The following is a 21,374-nucleotide window of genomic DNA, read 5'->3' as shown; positions in this document are numbered from 1 at the left end:
AGAACAAGATGAGATCCTGTCTTGTTAATCTGATGTTTTGTTTGTACTTTAATGTTGTACTACTTTCTCAATATCCATACCAAATTAAATGTAAGATATTTGATTTTTAGGGGTAAGAGCACAATATACTGTCAAGTAGATTTCTCTGATGTTCTGAGAGCAATGCTGAATATATGCAATGAGTTTGTTAGTCTTTTGTTTGTCATTATTAAAAAGCTTGAATAAAATAACATGAAGGCAATGAATGTAATTTTGCAGTACTGTAAGTTCATTTTGTTTACAAGAGTAACAAGATGTTTACAATCTGCATTTACAATCGTTGCAACTACTCCACCTCAAAATAATCTACTGTCTACATGTCAAATATTTATTGTTTTCAGCCACTTTAAGGTTATTTGTTGCAACTTTTTTTATCCCCAGTGCTCTAAGTGCTTCTATATTGTATAAAATAACTCAGTAAACAAACTTAAAATATACTTCTTGAGCTAATGCTTCAAGTTAGCATTAGATAAATCTCAGCTGAGATTTATCTTTCATCAAGCAGTGTCTTGTGCAAGTTCATGTATTTAATCAAGTTTTCATAATCAAATTTTCAATAATAATAAAGCAGTTCTGAGAGAGGGATCAGGTACGTGCAATATCTTTATTTAAAAACTTTGTCTAGTGAATGAGAGATGAGGCAACTTACTGTTCTCAGCAGAGAGAATATCATGACAGTCATGGGACAGAATGACTACTGAAACAAGGAAATACGTGTTAACATTTTCCAGGGTCATTAAGTTAGGTAGGTACTGAAAATTATTTTTTCACTGAATATTTGTAATAAATCAGAATGAGGGGTGTCCTCATCTCTCAGTAGCTTTGAGATTGATGAGCATAATGACAGCTGATATGAATAAAAACATGTTCTAAATGTAAAAGAAGTATTTACACATCTGCCATGCCAGTCCATGTATCGTCTTTCACTGGCAGCTTTCTTCAAGAAAATGCAGTTACGTTGTATTGTTAATGGTTCAGTTACGCATCAGCATAAGTTCCAGACATTATACATATGTAAGCTTTTTATTGGGGTCTACGTAATATGAGAAAACCATATAGATTTCAGCTTGCGCCTTATTACTAAAACCCTTTAAAAATCACAGCACGTATCTGGTGATAGTTATCCCATATGCCTTGGCTTTCAATAAGATTGTATTAAGGCAACAGGGTTGCTAGATGTCCCGTCAATCAGTGGAATAGACTGAAAGTTAAAGCAAAGCGCTTCCCTGAAACTATTTCATTCAGAAGTGATTAGTGAACGTGTTACAAAACATAGATTGGTTGGAAATATTCATTTGTTTTAGTAGAGATGACTGCAGATCTGTAAGAAATACTTCAATGATTTTAATGGTAGTCGAATAATAAATTGAAATTACTGGGCTCTCTGCATTCTCCATTATAAATAGCAAGCTCTGAATAAGTAGTGTGAATTATAACAATTATATATAACTTTATTCTGCTGCTTTGTAACATCTTTTGCAACGTCTTTAAAATGTATTTTGAAAAAAGTGTGTGTAACTAGACGGGGCTCTGAGCAACCTGATCTAGTTGAAGATGTCCCTGCCCACAGCAGGGGGGTTGGACTAGATGACCTTTAGAGGTCCCTTCCAACCTAAACTATTCTATGGTTCTATGATTCTATAATGCATATGCAGAGAATATTCCTAATGTTACAGTAATATTCCTTCACCTGCTTAATTTTGTTTGGCTTACTTTTTTTTCCCCGCTGAGAGTTTAATAATTCCCATATTACACAGCACTGTCTAGATTCAGCACCTCCAGTCCAGACTTCTGTTTCTTGAGCTAAAGAAACAGTTGAACTACTTCACAGCAGGAAGAGGTTATTCCTTAAGAACAGATAGCTACAGGGGCTATCTGCTATTTCTAAAGGAGTTGTTGGTTGAGGTAATGTGGCCCTGTTACCTCTTCTGTCCCCGTGAGAAACTTGAGTAATCTCTGGCCTGGATGATATCCCCAAAGAAGAGAGAGCATCACTGCTACCACGTAGTATTGGGGAAGACAGATGGACGGGGGGGCGAATAGATGGACCAATGTTGGCTCCGGCCATTCCATGAGAGCCTAACTTTGCTGCTGCTTTTCTGGCAGATTGGCTCTGAGTGTTTATAGCTTTATCTAAAATGATACAGGAATAGATACAAAAATTTTTTTCTAGCACCTGATGTAGGTACGTAGGGTGAGACTGTGATACGCATCACTGTGTTCCCCTGGCTACAGGCTCAGTGGGAAGAAAAATGAGCAAAACGGGTCAAAAGAGGGCTGTTTGTTTTGGCATGTGCCCAGTTTTGACTGCTGAAGGATTAAGCCCTTCGTGGCACACCGCAGAACACAGATATGATCTGTATTTGGAAAAGCTGGTAATACTTGCACAACAAGTGTGTTTTGGTCAAAATGTTTGAGAATCCCTGATTCTCAACCAATTCTAATGCTTGGCTTTCTCATTTTGCCAAAATGTTTCTGAGATATGTCCTTAACTGTAGTGGAAGATGGAGAATTTAACATCAGATTGAGCTGGTTTGAATGACGCTTTGTACTCAGAATTATTGTGCTTAATATTTATCACCAGCTGCATGTGACAAGTAGTGGGGTTTGTTTTTTTCTTTTTTAAAATGCATTACCTGAGATATATTTCATCCTTTTAAATTATTTCCCCTGCTGATCATAATGATGGAATAAAAAATTGATGGTCCTAGCTTACTATTTGAAAAGACTAAAAGATACATACCTGCCTCCAAAGACACAAAATCAGCCATTCCTTTCCTAAAATTTAAAATAATGTGTGCAGTAACTTGCTTTCAGGGCAAGCCTGGCTTTTTACAACTTGGAGCAGGGTCAGCGGTACCAAGCCCTTGCCTTCCTGTCAAACCTGTTACTTCTCTGTCTATTTAAGTATTTGTGGCAGTATCCTAGGAAAGTGAAATGAAGTGGGCTAATTCCTCTTACTGGATGATGGATTTCTCTTTTTGTAGTCAGATAAAAATGATTCCCTGGAGTGAGGAAGAGTGAATGGGACTGTGTTATTGAGGAAAGTGAAGCAGTATTCTCTTAGGCTGGGCTTTTTTGTTTGTTGGAGAAATAGCCAAGCAGCCATTTGTTTCTGGCTGATGGTTGCATCAATAGGCAAATCTATTTGATTTCATGTGTTGCACATCAGGTGTGCGTAATGAAACTCATCTTGGCATGTTCATTTTCTACTTTTGTTCAGGTTAGATTCTCACATGTTACTTTGTTGTATAAAATCCCAAGAGGCTGCTTACTGATCTGAAATTCAGATCACTTTGAAGGGATTTCTGCTTTTTTTTTTTTTTAATTTAAAATTTTGGAGAATTAGGCCTAGTAGTTTACTGATAATGCTGTAAAAAATGATGCAAGTTCCATTGACTAACGCTGTGAACGTTTGCCATGCAATAGGCGCAAGGCAGTAGGTGCCTTTTGAAGTCTTCTATCATTTTATTTTGCGGTTGAGCTGAAGAAGTGCTGTCTGTCTGTATCGACACGTATATCTTCCTGCTGCCGTTGACCTTCTTCCCTTCTTGATTATAAATTTACTGGAACGTACAGCAATGCGATCTGGCTTGATCTCTGGCACATAAACGTTGGTGTGAGTTATGAGAGTCTGGAGACGAAGCTGGTGACAGCACAGAGGAGCTGCTGCCAACCAGAGCCCCTTACAAAGCAGTGTGGAGGCCTTGCATCTCTGCACTGGGAACTCTGCATATTGTACTTAAGGGGAAAACCTGTGCTTTTGGCAATATTATGAGTTGGCATGGTTTCTGTCCTCTCCTCCCACTGTGTTCAATTGCCCTTCAAGGCAAAGAATTAAAAAAGATTACCTTGGTTAAAGCGATGTGATCTGTGACTGCTGCTTGGACAGCATGTGTCTGTGTTTTGAGAGGCAAGCCAATGGTATCTCCATTGCTTCTGCACCGCTATGATCTCGATCTCCTTCTTGCTCGTCCATGTGATTTTTAGTGTACCTTTACTTTTTTTTGGCACCTGTACTAAGTTTCACGTGCTCAAAGTATTGCAAAAATGTGTAGAATTTGTAACAGAGAGCTCAATCAACACATTTTTGCTTAATTTCCCTACCACAAAATTACACCATTTCAATTTATCCCTAATAAAATGCTTGTCCTAATAAATTCTGGTCCCTATCCCTTTTAACTATTAGTATGAGAAATTGGTAGAGTATTGAGCAGAGCACAGAAGAAGCTGATGCTGTCAATGAGAGCTCAAAGGCTGCAGAGGTGTAGGGCAGTCCTTCAGTCGAGGTACTTCTCCCATTTCTGCTTGAAATCTGAATTTTGTGTGTTTAAGGTGATTCTAACGTGTACCCAAAGATGAAAGGTATTTTTTCAGGTAGCCAGGGCATTTTACATTTTGCCTCCATCAAAGGCAATACCTTTTACTATTCACCTGAAAATCAATAGGGAGTTCATGGTATAAAGAGCGGATCTTAGAGAGAAATCATGCTCAGGAGGGCAGGCACCATGCTCTGCACCAGCTGCGGTTTCCATGCGGTGTTATTCTTGGAGCAGCAGGGAATATTTGAATGATCAGCGGGAACTACCTGTATTTGTTGTTGGCATGATGTATTGTAGTATGCATTATGAATGTATAGCTGACCATCATATTTCATATCTATGTTTGTGGATGGCTGCTCACAAGAAAAAGGATGACTTAAGTATTTGGATTTTTATATTTATAATGCTGAAACCTTCACTGAGGATGACTAACAGGACTAAATGCTCTTCTGACTTTTTTTTTAAGTTGCAGAATTTCTTTTACTTGTCATGAAACCTCCATGATGCTTTCATTGTCTTTTCTTTTGTTTTATGTGCAATCTATTGCAAGTGCTGTAGGCTTCGGATGACCTGAAGAACTTGCCATGGTTTTGTCTGTCATGCTGTAGCTTTTTAGTCATTCTCCTAGCTTTACTCCATGCCCATGTGTGGTGGTGTGTTCACATGCTGATATTTTTCATGTGCAACAGTCCAGTTCACAGATAATATTTTCCTCATGTTTTGGCCAATTTATTTAGACTGAATATTTCAAAATTGCTCTGGTTCATGTTGCCTTAGTGACCTAAACTTTCTGAACCTTTTCTTTTCTTTCTTGCAAACTGTGTGAAATCAGTATTCATCTACAAATGAAACTCTTTTCATCTGAGGATACCAGATGGCTGGAAAGGGAATATATATTCATGGATTATGAAAAGGCACTTTATGGTTACCTACTAGAGCTTCCCAATTTTTTTTTCATCTTCCCCCCCCCTCATTTTTTTTAACTGATGTGCTTAACTGATTTTTGTAGGCTGCTTTTTACTATACATTTTAAAGTCATGACATGGGTTTATAAAATATGTACATAGATGCTTTTAAAAAATCTCTAGCATTGTAAATCTTTAATAAAAACAATAGCTTCAAGTTGAACTAGATGCAAAACTAATGATAACTAGATGTTGAACTAAAATGCCAAATGGAAAAAATTATTAGTGTAAGTACCAAAATAAGTTGCTAAGATTCTAACTAGAAGATGAATCATTGACTATATTGATCACTTACTGAGTGACCTTCTCAGTGTTTAAAAGAAATACTGGAAGATTTTTCCTCTATAGTTGTATATATAAAGAGAACATTACACTATATATGCTGTGCTTCAACCTGCAAAGCAGTTTACAGAGGTGACAGCATTATTATCTCTTGTGGGCAAGGGACAAAACTGAGGAAAGAAAATCTAGTATATTACATACCCAGGATTGCACAGGAAAATGTGGTAGAAAAACTAGGATATAACATAGTTATACTGGATATAAGTGCTAAAAGTTATTGGATAGTAATTTATTGGGACTGACACATATATGCATGATTGGAATGGTAGAGCAAACGCTGAAGTAATTTGCCATCTAAATGCCATTACGCACCAATGTATTTTCCAGCTAGCTGTGGAATGGCATCTCTCAGAAGATCCCCTGTGACTGTCGGTGTGCAGAGTTGTAAGAGGCCACTTTACTTATAAGCGATACCACTATGGTTGTCTTCGAATTCTCTTTATATGAAAATCAGTTCTTTATAAGAAAATCAGTGGGACCTAAAGAGATGCGAGGTATATGGAGGAGGACCGGTGCTGTGCATGGCTCTCGCTGCTGCCAGTCCCAAGTGATTTGCTTCCAGCAGGCGTGAGTCAAGTGCAGCCCCTGTGCTTAGATGAGGAGCTGATTAGTTTGAACTGAATGATGTAGGCTGGGAGGTAGGGACGAGGGACCTGGAGGTAAATGTTCTGATGCTGCTCACCTGCTCCTGTTCAAGTGAGGGCTGCCATATTGTTTGTATGAGACTGCATTGAGTCCTGTGAAGAACAGGATCCCTGAGTTCCAGTAACAACACTAATTAATAATTTAAGTCCTTCATCTCTCTCGGAACTCTTTGATCTTCTATTTTTCAGCCCTAATAAATGTCAGCATTATGAAGTATCTTTAATCCACTGGCTTCTTCTAAAACAAGGTAACTTTTGTTTAGGATGGAGGTTAAAAGATGGTGGGAGTCAAAAAGAGAAATTGAGGGGCCATGTTAGTCCCTTGAATATTTGCACCATAGGGCTTTAGTGGGACTGTAAGTGGTTTTTGTAAACTACAAATGTAAGTCCTTTTCAGTAACAGAAATATAATATAAACCATGTTTACACTGAACTGTCTTTTATGATAATGATTAAAAGAAGTGTTTCCCTCAATGTGGAATTAGTTACTCATTGGTAGAATAATCAGAGGTGACTAAACCTACAGTGAATTTGCCTCTGTCAGGTTTCTTCAAAGGAAAATTCTGGCAGAGCCTGGTTTCATTAGGCCACCATGGTCTGTTTGGGGTTTTAGACGTCTGTTTGTGACGTTAATATCACTACAGAGTAGATCTAATTAGATATTGTCAGGGTTTGATCATCAAACTTTGAGCTTTTCGTGTAAATGAATATTTAACAATTGAGAGTTACTTTTCTTCATAAAAATTAGTTTCTTGAAATGTGTGTCACAAATAAGAGCATCGTCCCAATACCATCTACTGATTTTTCTTTGCAGAAATGTTCCCAAGCTTAGCACTTGCTCAAGTTATAAACTCAGCCTCAACTCCAGCCAGTGGTAAAACTCTATTAAATAAACAGATTGAAATCAGAGTGGCAGATTTTGTTAACTGACTCTTTTAAATTTATTATATTTAGAACATTTATTGCATCTAAATATAACTGAAGAACTTGAGAAAATAGTGTTATTGTACTCTTTTGTTCTCTATGTGGCATCGTCAACATCCCCAGCAAAACCAATAAGTCATCAGTTAGTTACTTTATATTCATCAGTATTCTGTGTTCTTAATGATGCATTAAAGCGTTAAATCATTTCTAATCTTCTCTACTTTCTCATAAATGGTCATTTTTATAAATGTATTTATTTTGGTAATGCTGATATGTGCTGTTTTAGAAAAGGCAGAATGACATATTAGCATTTTTTGTAATATTTGGCTCATTTGTGTTTTTTACAATATGCAGACTTTTACTATATGCCACATAAAACAATTTGGACTCATTTTTCTTTTGCCTTCATTGCATATAAAATCAGAAATTTATTAGAAGAGATTATGTAACATCAATATGCTGAATTTCCATAAATTGGAAAACTGTCCATCAGCTGCTGGTGATTTGCCTAGAGTAAAGTAGCTTTGTGTGATAATTAGAGAGGCTTCAGGACTTTTGTCCTTTCTCTGAAGATTTTTGGATGAGAGAGAGAGAAAGAGAGAGCGCATTAGTTTAGGAAGGAGGACGGCTTGTAAGTTAGAAAACAGCAATTTTATAATCAATATTGTCCGTAATAGAAACTAATGAGGCAGTTGACAGGATGGACATAAGATGATAAGTGAAATCCTTCACCCAGTTAAGTGTATTGTTTTGAGAAGCTGTGAAACTGTTTACTTTGGACAGTGAGCAAGAGAGCTGGTTTAATGAATCCTGGATGTTAAAAGGGGCAGCAGCGTTGCCTTTTCACTGCCTAAAAGGCTGTCCACCTGTCAGTTTTTCTACTTGTATTTGAAAATAAGGAAAATACTGAGCATGCTTTGAAAGTTGTGGAAGACAAACATGAAGCAATATCTGGCAGGAATTCTGCTAACCTTATCTGACCACAACTGAAGACTGCAAAGACAAGTTCTGATAGGTTGTAGAGGTAATTTTCTCCAGGTTTCTCTTTTCAATGTTGCTTCTAAGGAAATTGCCACATTATTTTGGCATGTCATCACAAGATTCAGGGCATAATTTCATGACATAGCTGGCTTGAACCCATGGCTTGTTGCTTCTCAAGAGGTGGTCCCAGTTCTTCTGATATATTTTCTAGTGTTTTTTTCTTTTAAAATGTGAAAAATGCCTTTATCATTTCTTAAAATATGATTTAGTTCTTCTAGAAAGGCCAGTCTTCTCCTATTTAAGCTCCCTAAGCAGTCTCATTGTAGGGTCTAGCAGGAATGAGAGCAAATATGAGACAGTGGCAGGAGTGTGTGGCAGGGATTTAGCAGGAACAAGGCTATACCCTAAGGTAGCCCTCAGCTCATCTCTGCAGCATCATCTAACTGCATCCTGAGGTTGCATCAGTGGGAGAATAGTTAAAGGATGTGAATATACACACCTATCTTTTAATTGATGATACGTCATCATTTCTCACATTGCCAGATTTATACACTCCTGTTTATAGAAAATGAGCTAGAAAAAAAGGTTTTAACGACTGGGTAGTAAATGAGAATAAGGAGGCTGTTTTATTCTGGAAGTTATAGATTGATGTATTGGAGATAAATAATACTAAAGGGGAGAATGAAATCCCAGAGGAACACTACTTGAGATTAGTTCGATCATTTCGATAGTATTAAGATTTGCCATGATGTCTATCAAGATGATGGCAGGTACCAATGACAAAGTGGCAGTGATAACTAAATAGCATAGCCCACCTACTGTGTTTAATTGTGAATTCTTCGAAATGAGTTCCATACTATTGCTGTTTGTGTTATTTATTACTCTTAATGAATCAATGAAATGTAGAACTTCGGATTAAAAAGAACATAATCTACACAATGCTGCGTGCTATTTGCCTGTCTCTCTGGCAAGAGACTCCACATCCCTATTTCCTTAGTACCTCCTTGATCTGCTTTTTTCCGTTGTATTCTGCATTGCCTTCTCTGAACACAGCATCTGTCCTGTTCTTGATCTGCAAAATGATCTTGCTTTTCTTATTTAAATTTCTCCTGCACAGTTATTTCATCTATCATAAAATAATCAAGTTATCCAGGTGTCTAACTTATTTATATGTATGTGATAGGTAGGGTGGTGTGTTGACAGAGGAATTGAAAACTACACAGGTATATGAACCGCATGTCTGTCATCAGTCTTTCTACTTCTGCTTTTATTACGGTTTATTCTCCTGTCTGTGCATGACACATGAAGTTACTTGGGGCAAGGCTTATCTTCTTCTGATGCCAGAAGTCCTGTTTAAATCTAAACAAAAATATATGTAAGGCAATTATAAGGAGAAATCCAGATAATCCAGTAGGGTTAAGCTGATAATTATCTTTCAGCAGTGACTAGCGGCCTGAGACTTGAACTGGTGCCAGTCTGAAGTATTATGAATGTTGGAAGGTGATGAGTAAACCATCTTTTGATAACCAGGGTTTCTTAAGTTGCTCAGAGTCATTATGCAATGCCGTGTATAGGGCTAATGAGATTCTGGCAATTGTAAAAGAAGAATAATTAGAAGAAACAATACGGTAGCCATCCTGTCACTGAAGTCATCTAACTACAAAAATTAAAAGCCTGAGGGAGAAGATGAATTCAGACTTGGTAGGTGTCTGTATCATCTTGCTTAGAAAAATTAATACATCTTCTACGGCCTGGTACAATAGGGAATTGCCTCCATGACTACAGGAGTGTGAAAGCTCCAGTGCTTCCTTGGGCTTTGTGGCTGTAAAGGCTAATTTTGCTTTTACAGAAAGAAATTGCATTATTATTATTATTATTATTATTATTATTATTATTATTTTGGCAACTGTGTTATGCCTTTTCGGTAATCTATCCTCACCATTGCTTGTCATACCTGGGGAGTCTGATAAAGTTTCAGAGTATGAGTTTGTTCTTGAGGAGGGTAATCGATACCAGTTTTTATCTTTCATTCAGTTTTTGTGAGATTTAATTTGGATAAACTGAGCCAACTGGATTTTTTTGCAAGGCCTTGAATGTGATTCATGCGTGGTGAAATTTGAATGCTAGAAGTGAAACTAGCCAAATAGATTTGAAACTAGAGTGACCTGTTGTGAAGTTTCGTCTCTTGGAGCACAGATTTTTTTTTAATCTTATAAATGAGAGTCATTATAACCTAACACTAGCCTGGGCCATGTAGTCAAGAATGTACCTTAGGAACAATCCTGCCCTAACGGGAAATGGCCAGAATGACCTAAAAAATATTTCCCATCTCAGAGTTCCATAGCTTTTTGAGGGCAATAATTATGGGTGTGACGCAGAAGGAGACAATCAGTATAAATATGGATATAGTGCAAGTGGGGTAATGGATGAAAATCATATGCTTTTTTCTTTGAACAATTTGATCAAATAAAGGACAGATACTTTAAAACCATATTTTACAATCTGATACTTCTTAACAAAGCTTTAGTTTAGTGCTGTGATAGAAAGGAAACAGACTGACTCACAGAAAACTGAGATCATTTCTTGGATTGCATCTGGGTGTGAAAGTATAAAGTTGACATTATGGAAGCTATGAAGTGTTTCTTACAGTGCTATAAATGAATCACTGGCATTGACAGGAAGAAATTGAATAAGTACATGATGGGAAACAAGTTCTATTATGAGAAATACTGTTTCTGCTTTAATTTTGTTTTTTATTTCTCCTTCCCCTCCCCTCTTTCCTTTTCAGGGTAAATGGAAAGCTGGTGGCATTAAAAGTGATTAGATTACAAGAAGAGGAAGGAACCCCATTTACCGCTATCAGGGAAGGTATGCACTCACATTTAATGATTATACATGGGGTTTTTTTGTAATTACATTGCACTTCTTATTTCTGTGCCACGCTATAGTGAATAGCTTGAGAATTCATATTATATGGTTATGTTTTCAGTAGGAAGAAACTTTGGTGCTTCAAAAACAAAGCCTCTGGTGTGGGAGTTCTTGTTAAAAGAATGCAATTCTGCCTCTGCTTTGGCTCCTCTTAGATTTACTATACAAATGAGTACTTAAGAGCATGTTTTAAGGTGGGTGTGAGAAGTCACTCTGGAAGATGAGGGAAATGTGTAAGTCTCGCTTCTTCCCTCCAGGCAGCACCTAAGATGAAGGTAGATGTAATTTTTCATATACCCGCAGCATGAAGCGAAGAAAAGCATTTCTTGATGAAGGCAATGGGAAGGGAGCAAAAATACAGGTGTCTTAGAAGCTGTGTGTAGTTTGGGACTAGCTTTTGTTTGTTTTTCCTTCCCCATGGACTCTGACTTGTGTGGCTTGGGAATGACTCTTATCTAGCGTGCTCGGAGATACCTGTCATGCTTTCTGCTCTGCTCCTTTATCCTTTCTTGTCAGCCCCTCGTGGTCCCTAGTGACAGCTGCTTTATCTGAGCCTGCCTGTGTCGAGCTCCTTTGCAGAAATTGCTGGATGTGCCTTCTCTGCATGGGCCTCTTCTGGTAGAAGGTACTAAAAATGAGCCTTGGTAGAGAAATAATAAACAATTTACCATCACACCACTGATTCAGACTCAGCTGAAGTTGGTAGCGAACTAAAGAGACGAGACCTTTGCAGCTTTTGAGGGACCTTTTAAAACTGTGCTGACTATCTTGGCCTAATTCCCGAAGTGGGATGAGCCAGGGAGGTACCAGAACATCAGCTCTCACAGAGTCCACAGCGTGGTCCTGCATGGGAGGTGCAATGGCTTTGTGGCCATTGCAGCCGCAGTCGCAGAAGCTGCAGCTCCCTTATCCCTCGCTCCTGCCTATGTTCCTGCAGCTGTCCATATGCTGTATGTCTGTCTGTACAATGAGCCCGTTTTGGGGGTGGACTGGGCAAAAAAAATCCACGTTGCGTGTGATTGACACTCTGAAGTTAGAAACGTTTAAAGTACTGTGGATTTCCATCCCAAGGTTGTGCATTTTAAAGGGGGCTCTTCACAAAGGAGGGAAAACCATGGGTGGCCAATTTATGAAGGAATTTCAGCAGTTCTTCTGTACTGCTTTGTTTGAGTAATAATTATTGAATGATCTGACACATTTATTCATTATACATTTTATCTGTGAGCTGTCTGTCCCCACAGCTGTGCCACGATAACAAGGTGTGCAGAGGGTTACGAGCACAGCTTTCAATATTTGTAATGCCGAGTTCAAGGCGTAACAGCCTGTGTTTCAAATATGTTTATTGTTATCTGGGTTTTTAGTTGATATAGTACTGACTTAATAAGAAAATAGTAGATACGGGTTTCTTGCGCCTTTTTAGTGACACTTAAAAGGTTTTTTAATGTGAGCTTGGTCTAGATGAAAGTTTATAGTGTTATAACTGTCAAATACAGTATAATGTGTTTTCCTTCATAGTTTGTTGTGTGAGCTCAGTATAAATAAGTATTCATTAGGAGCAAGACCAGAGATTTTTCCACTTGATTTTTTTTTAAATTATAAAGGCACGCTTGCATGAAAATACTTTTCACACTGTCATTGGAGAAGTTTTCCTTTTAGCTGTGACTACAGCACTGTGGTTGAAGCCAGTTAAAATACTTTAGTATTAGTAGAACAAAGAGCTTTTCTAGACAAGAGCTTAAAGTTATTAATTAATACATATTTTCTTAAGTATGCGGTGTCTCACTGATTTTGATGGGACTATATGCATCCATTGTATTTCTAAGTACTCATCTAGGCTGGGACTAGATCCAAAGAGTATTAGGCTAATGAGAGAGTTTTTTCTCAACTTTTGTAAACTCTTGGTTAGGTGGGGTCAAACTCAGGTTATAGGTTGGTTGTTTGTTTGTGGGTTTTTTTGGTAAATGTAATCCTGTCTCCTGGGTAGTGGAACTTAATTCAGATCCGTAGGAGCTATTAGTAGAAATGCAGTCTTGTATGTTTTATATCATGTAGAAGTCAGACATACATGATGTGTAAGATCGGAAGGGGAAAAATCTGTATTTAGTTAGGCTTTTCTGTTGTTTGTTTTAATTTTGTCAGAAACAGATATTAGGGCCAGAAAAGGATGGAAGGCTGTATTACGAATGTAACTTTCAGAAGGTAGCCTCAGCGATGTTGTGCCAGACCTGTATTTTTGATAGTAACGCTACAGCTGTGGACTTCACTAGCAGGACCTGAGGAAGCTGTTGCTTTCCTCTTCGCAGCATCTAATCTATCTTGGACATGCTGGGTTCTGTAATGCAGCCATGGCTGATCTTAACTACATGGGGGGGGGGAGAAATGCTTGTATAAGCTCTTGAAGTTATCTGATAAGATTGAGACAGAAAAAGAGTAAGGACACTGTGTTAAGCAGATTTTTCTTTATCTCTGTTGGCTGGCTGAGGGCTCCAGCCCTATAATTTAGACCAGGACAATTAGAACAAGGATAAATACCACTGAAGATGAGATCAACTTCTAATTTCAGTTATCTGAGGAGTAGTGTTGCCCTAATAAAAAAATGCATGTATGGTATCATGAGCCAGAGGTCTGTTGGAGGGCGTTTCTTTCCAAAGTCTTTCATCATGGAGAAACCAGGCAGGTTTTGACCTTTACTTATTCCTTATTTTCTAATTTTCCATCAATGCAAGGCAAATTCAGGCAGAAGTCTAGTTATTTATAAATTAAAACTACTGTAAGTACATTGTTTAACATTTCTCATGGCTCCTTGTGTAAAGCAGTGAGAGAAAATAAGATTCCTGCGCTGTGCTCCTAATGGGGATGCTGTGTGATGTTAATTAGGGGGAAGTTACAGGCTGAAATCTTAAGCAGTGGTCATGCTGAGGGGAATTTTGTAGCTGTCTGTGTACAGGGAAGCTATTGTTACTGTTGTGACAGCAGCAGAATGAAGCTCAAAGAAAAACAATGCTACAAAGAAAAAAGACTAACAGAAGTAGGAAAATGCAGGATATAAATATGGAACATGTGACTGCGGAAACAAGCACTAACTTGGTTGAAACAAAAAATGGAAGGAAAAGTAAAAAAAAAATCCCCCAGTAAAGCTGCGTAAGAAAAATCATAGTTACTGTTAATGACTGGGAGAGGTTTAGCTGAAACTTTGATTAAAGCTTATAAAGTAATTCTGCTTTTACAGCAGATGTGGGTTTGTGTCTTCTACCATTTATCAAAGTTACATAGGTTTGAATGAAAATAGAATCATAGAATCATTAAGGTTGGAAAAGACCTCTAAGATCATCGAGTCCAACCATCGACCTAACACCACCATGTCCACTAAACCATGTCCCTAAGCGCCTCATCTACACGTCTTTTAAATACTTCCAGGGATGGGGACTCAACCACTTCCCTGGGCAGCCTGTCCCAATGTTTCACCACTCTTTCAGTAAAGAAATTTTTCCTCACGTCCAATCTAAACCTCCCCTGGCGCAACTTGAGGCCATTTCCTCTCGTCCTATCGCTAGTTACTTGGGAGAAGAGACTGACACCCACCTCGCTACAACCTCCTTTCAGGTAGTTGTAGAGAGCGATGAGGTCTCCCCTCAGCCTCCTCTTCTCCAGGCTAAACAACCCCAGTTCCCTCAGCCGCTCCTCATAAGACTTGTTCTCCAGACCCCTCACCAGCCTCGTTGCCCTTCTCTGGACACGCTCTAACACCTCAACGTCCTTCTTGTAGTGAGGGGCCCAAAACTGAACACAGTATTTGAGGTGCGGCCTCACCAGGGCCGAGTACAGGGGCACGATCACTTCCCCACTCCTGCTGGCCACACTATTTCTGATACAGGCCAGGATGCCATTGGCCTTCTTGGCCGCCTGGGCACACTGCTGGTTCACGTTCAGCCGGCTGTCAGCCAACACCCCCAGGTCCTTTTCTGACAGGCAGCTTTCCAGCCACTCTTCCCCAAGCCTGTAGCGCTGCATGGGGTTGTTGTGGCCGAAGTGCAGGACCCAGCACTTGTCCTTGTTGAACCTCATACAGTTGGCCTGGGCCCATCGATCCAGCCTGTCCAGGTCCCTCTGCAGAACCTTCCTACCCTCGAGCAGATCAACACTCCCGCCCAACTTGGTGTCGTCTGCAAACTTACTGAGGGTGCACTCCATCCCCTCATCCAGATCATTGATAAAGATATTGAACAAGACCGGCCCCAAAACTGAGCCCTGGGGAACACCGCTCGTGACTGGCCGCCAACTGGATTTAACTCCATTCACCACAACTCTCTGGGCCCAGCCATCCAGCCAGTTTTTGACGCAGCAAAGAGTACACCTGTCTAAGCCGTGAGCCGCCAGCTTCTCTAGGAGAATGCTGTGGGAGACAGTGTCAAAGGCCTTACTGAAGTCCAGGTAGACCACATCCACAGCCTTTCCCTCATCCACTAGGCGGGTCACCTGGTCATAGAAGGAGATCAGGTTGGTCAAGCAGGACCTGCCTTTCATGAACCCATGCTGGCTGGGCCTGATGCCCTGGTTGTCCCGCTCATGCCTTGTGAGCGCCCTCAAGATGAACTGCTCCATAATCTTCCCCGGCACCGAGGTCAGGCTGACTGGCCTGTAGTTCCCCGGATCCTCCTTCCGGCCCTTCTTGTAGACGGGCGTCACATTGGCAAGCCTCCAGTCGTCCGGGACCTCCCCCGTTAACCAGGACTGCTGATAAATGATGGAGAGTGGCTTGGCGAGCTCCTCCGCCAGCTCCCTCAGCACTCTCGGGTGGATCCCATCCGGCCCCATAGACTTGTGAGCGTCCAGGTGGCGTAGCAGGTCATTGACTGCTTCCTCTTGGATTACGGGGGGTTCATCCTGCTCGCCGTCCCCGTCTTCCAGCTCGGGGGGCCGAGTACCCTGAGGATAACTGGTCTGCCTGTTAAAGACTGAGGCAAAGAAGGCATTGAGTACCCCAGCCTTTTCCTCATCCTCAGTGACAATGTTCCCCCCCGCATCCAATAAAGGATGGAGATTCTCCTTGGCTCTCTTCTTGTCATTGATATATTTGTAAAAACTTTTTTTGTTGTCTTTAACGACAGCGGCCAGATTGTGTTCTAGCTGGGCTTTTGCCTTTCTCATTTCTTCTCTGCACGACCTAACGAGATCCCTGTACTCTTCTTGAGTCGCCTGCCCCTTCTTCCACAAGTGGTAGACTCTCCTTTTTTTCCTGAGTCCCAGCAAGAGCTCCCCGTTCAGTCAGGCCGGTCGTCTTCCCCGCCCGTTCTTCTTACGGCGTATGGGGACAGCCTGCTCCTGCGCCTTTAAGACTTCCTTCTTGAAGATCGTCCAGCCTTCCTGGACCCCTTTGCCCTTCAGGACTCTCCCAAGGGAGTCTCTCAACCAGCGTCCTGAACAGGCTAAAGTCCGCCCTCCGGAAGTCCATGGTTGCAGTTTTGCTGCACCCCCTCCTTACTTCACCAAGAATGGAGAATTCTACCATTTCATGGTCGCTAAGCCCAACACAGTCTCCGACCACCACATCTCCCACCAGTCCTTCTCTGTTAGTAAACAGAGTAAGTAAGTACTAACTTAGTTAGTACTAAGTACTAACTTAGTAAACAGTTAGTAAGCAGGTCAAGAGAGGCACCTTACCTACACAAGTAGGTAAATGTGGCTTATTTGTCAGTGCTGCTCAGCTCTCTTGAATTTCTAGAACAAAATTTAGAAGTAGCCTGTGCTAAATGTTCTTTCAACTTGGTCTGAGTCAGTTGTACCAACTTATTGATGCTTTCATTTACAGGTTGTTTCACTCTGAATGTAACTCAGTCTGGGATAATCTAATTTACCTTTGAAGAACCTGAGAAAAAGAAAAAGGAAAAAAAAAGAGAAAAATGGCACAACTGATTGGATGCATATACCTGAGTGGGTTAAACCTATGTGATTTTCTGATCACATATATATGAGTGGTGCAGGCCACCATATTACTGTTCTATTCTAAATGTGCCTGCAACTGTGATATCTGAGACAGTATGGAGTCTGAAAGTCATTTACACACTATTTTCTCATTTCAACTAAATTTGGTAGAATACAGATTAGCAAATTATTTGTTTTCTGTGTTAGTGTAGTTGTGGTTTATTCTTTTTCTGTAACTCTCATTATCAGCTGTTCAGAGATGTTTCAGCGTCAGACTTGAAGTGTTATTAAATCCACTGCAGCCAGCGGAAAAGTTCACTGACCTTAACTTTTATCTCAGATATTTCATTCCCCTAATTTCCCATAATCTCATACATTCATCTAGGCTAAATACTGAACTGTGCAGTAGATTCTAATTCTGGAAACAGCTTGATTTAAGATTCTGTAGTTATCTTGTTTGATTTCTGAGTAATAATATTCCTTACATCTAGCATGACAAAAATTTGCTTTTTGGGTATATATGTAGACAAACATCCCTTGGTTTTATTGCTACCTTGCTTGTGAGGTTAACTGTCTTACTGTGTTCCTTTCTTGGGCAGTAAAATTATTTCTTCCCCATCCTAATAGTGAAAACTGTTTTGTATTTGGTTTTCATTTTCCACCCTTGGAAATATTGCTGCTCCTTTGCTCTGCTTAATTTGATTTACTATTAGTAAAACAACTCTATTCTAGTGTTTTAGTATACAGTTATGTTTAATTTCCCGTAGGCCTAGATGATGTTTCAAAGCATCATCCAATCCGTGCATGTTTTGTAGGTATATTTGTACTTTGCCATTTAAATGCCATGATTACACAACTTTTAGTTTATTTCTCTTTTTATTAATTTTTGTATTTGCATCTTGTAATTAATATGTATTTGTACCTATTTGTGTTTCACATTTAAAAGTGTTCAGGTCAGAGACTGTCTCTACATCTTCGGTTTGACAGTTGCCCAGACAATAATTTTCCATCTACTCCAGTGTTGAAGGCTGTTACCTTAATGCCATGTATGGATAGTAGTGTGGAAAAATAGCACATAAATGCTTTGGAAACAGCCAGTTATCTTGCATTATAAAATTACAAAGAACACAGGATTTCCTTAATGAATTTCTTTAACTTAAATTTTTAAAGAGCAGTTCATCATGCATACTGAGTAAGTTTGTTTTGTGAATTGTAGGAGAAAACTTAATGCATTTGAGTGCCAGTATAGAGCCGGGAGGAGAGATGCTCAAGTCTTGGCCACAAAACATCTTCAAAAGTCTTCAGAGTTTCAGGCCTCTTCCATCCATATCTCACTGTGTGGGAGGAGGGAAGAAGAGAAACAAAAAAAAATACCTTAAGGGGTCTTTAAGAAAGAAACGCGAGTCCACCTTTATGCCCCAGACTGGACAGACTTTCTAAGGTTGGGAGGTTTTCTGAGGCCTCCCCTTCTGAAGTTTTCAGGCTGGAAGGGGATAAATCTTCACAAAACTTTTATCTGTGGAAAACTGAAGCAGAGTAACTGCTAAGAAAAAAGTACAGGGAAGATCAGCAGTTTGCCAAGAGAGAGCTCTTACCTAAGTGAACGTGTAATTTATTGCTCAGTGTTCCTAATGGGTGCACAATAGAAAATACTGCTTTGTAGTAACAATACTGCAAGTGATGTAAAGCAGCTCTGCTTCTGTATTATCCAAGAGAAATAGCACAGTCTGTACCTGTACCATCTAAGGAGGGGCTACAGAAAATTATATTTTTACTCAGTAGATGTAATTCTTGTGACCTCATATTGAATTATTACCTGAGTTATTGCACACACTTCCCGGCTCAGTGATTTTTGACTGATATATAGCATAATGATCTTTACAACTTTAAGTCAACAAATGACCTCATGGCACTAGTTAGATGACTCATGGTGATAAGCCTCCTATTCATTGTATTAGATTAGGTCTGGAAGGTTGTATGCTCTAGGTCAAGGGCACAGTGAAACAATATCTGCCTGTTTTTTTAAGAGTCATTGTTGGTGGATCTACTGGTAGAAGGTAAACATGAAAACTGCAATGGGAATCCTGTCGTCGTCTGCCAGTAAATAGTAAATTATTCTTTATTTTGGAAGTTAAATCATCCTCTTAAGAAAAATAAACCTATTCTTCCTTTTATGCAGGGTTTTTTCATTTTTTTTTTTTTAATTAAGGAAGCTTGACAGCTGCTTTCTTTTGAGTGATAGGAGTTTGGAGGACTTTCACATTTCCTTCACAAAGTCCAGTCAAGAAATATAAATTTCCATAGCTGAAATGCCCAAAAGCTTCATATGTGTCTGGCTCAACAAGCCTCAAGGAACTTCAAGAGATTACGTTTAAGATTATGGAGATGTAACTATTCTGAGCATGCATGTCACATGAGTTACTATAGGGGTTTTGTGTCTTTATGTTTTTAGAGTCTAAAGATAAGTTCACTCTCCCCAAAAGCCACATTGCTTTGGAACATTTAAGTAAAAAAAGAAAAGGACAGTAGCTTGGCTGTAGTTTGGGGAACTTTTTCATTGCCTACAGAGTTGGCAGAGCTGGTGCCTACTGCAGGCTAAATTGCTACAGCTCAGTTAACTGTAAAGTCCCTGCAAAGCCAATGCAGCTTGTAGTCATAACAGCTTTGTTTTTCAGTGTTGTTAAAAATAAAACACACAAGCCAAGAACCTCTGGGACACTTTGTCGCTGGATATTTAAGGTCAAGAAGTATTAAAAAATAAAGAAACTCCAGCAGTTTTAATTTCTCTGTCTGGTCTCTTTCCATTATGGGCATCCTGCAGCCTTACCCAAACTGTACGCTTCCTTGAGGTAAAAGGGGAATACAAGATTTCCAAATTAAGACAGGTTGGGCTTCAAAAACCACAGTACATTTGGAAAAGGGTGTTCCTGGGACCTTTCTTATGAAATGAAGTCAGCTTTTAAAATTTCCAAGACTTTTGGATGTTACTTATTATTAAATATGCTGTCATGTTGTAGAGAAGTATATATTCATTCTTACTGAACATTAATAACAGCAAAATTACCTTTAATTTCTGGAGTTTTTATGACTGAACACTTTTTTGATAGCTCAGATTTTCAACCATATTTCATTTCTGCTTTCTCCTGCATGTGTGTTTGTGTGCATTTGCGTATGTCTCAGAGAAGCATGTTAGATCCTTGGCGATGTGGAGCTTTGAAGCAGCAGGAGCTTTCGTCTTTATTCTGCTTTCCCTCCTGTTGTTCTCCCCAGCCCTGACTGGCTGCTTATTTTTTTTATTGACAGTATTCATTTGCCTTGCTCTGAAAGCAGTTGGACTGACTGGCTAAAACAGGTGAACTGAATTTCTGGTCATCTCAGGTGAACATCAGAGAGCTGATCATTTTCCAGACTCAGATACAGCGCAAGTTGTGATGTTATTGTATCTTGCTTTTCAGTGTGTCCAAATTGCGCTGTGCTCCTTCCTCATTTTTTTCATGGACCAAATGAAGGCTTCTGTCCACGTAGGTTGTTCAGAAATGGTAGACATTGATAAAGTCTGTCCTGCTTGTTTCTTTGTTCCTTGCTATACATAGGCTGAGCATAGCCTTTCCTTTTTCTTTTTTTCCTTTGTTTTTTTTCTTTTTACCCTCTAAAAAATTAGTGGTTCTCACAATTATAAACCTTAAGGAGAGCTGGGATTACATAAATGCAACATAAATGATGGTGTTTCCCTTTGAGAATTGTGATATAATTTTTAAGTTCTATAATGAACTCCCATCACGTGGGAAGTGTCATACTTTTCTGAAAAGTACAGATGAAAATTCCAAATTATCCAGCTTCATAGAGCTAAATCTGTTCCACAGAATATTCCGTCCCCTCTGTCCTCCTCTCATTCCCCCTCCAATATTTTATCTGTAGCCTGCTGAGATGGAACATGGCTGTATCAATTGAATCTTCATTCACTACTTTTGATGTGCAAGCTGTGACCTTCTTCTGGCTTTTGTTCTTGGGCACAGTTCAAGCAGGAAAAGAATGGGGTGACACTTTGAGGATTTTTTGAATTTTTTTTTTTTTTTTTTTAATTATCATAATTTCACCATCAGGAACCCTTTCCTCATCCTTGTTATCAGTTAGCTTAATGGTAGACCTTTCAGACTCTGTCCTACTTCCACTGAAGGAGTTGTCTGTGCATCTTCAGTATTCACATGGAAGGTGTTGGATAAGGGACCTTGTGCTAGTTCCAGCGCTAGAAGGTTACAAATCCATTAGTTCATGGGTGCTATTGAACCCTTCCCAGTAAGGCATTT

At 39.4% G+C, this 21,374-nt stretch overlaps 1 protein-coding gene across 4 annotated transcripts in view; it reads left to right on the top strand.

Moving 5' to 3' along the window:
• CDK14 (cyclin dependent kinase 14) overlaps positions 1–21,374 on the top strand; it is a 329,864-nt gene that overhangs the window by 96,663 nt on the left and 211,827 nt on the right. For all 4 annotated transcript variants that reach the window (XM_076331548.1, XM_076331551.1, XM_076331550.1 and 1 more), the window contains one exon: positions 11,006–11,085. In XM_076331548.1, coding sequence (XP_076187663.1) covers positions 11,006–11,085 — 80 coding nt within the window. The remainder of the gene's footprint in view (positions 1–11,005; positions 11,086–21,374) is intronic.

Source organism: Aptenodytes patagonicus, chromosome 2 (assembly GCF_965638725.1).
Source record: "Aptenodytes patagonicus chromosome 2, bAptPat1.pri.cur, whole genome shotgun sequence".
Lineage (NCBI taxonomy): Eukaryota > Metazoa > Chordata > Aves > Sphenisciformes > Spheniscidae > Aptenodytes > Aptenodytes patagonicus.
The sequence above is the reverse complement of the archived record's forward strand: the minus strand, read 5'-3'. Positions and strand labels throughout refer to the sequence as shown.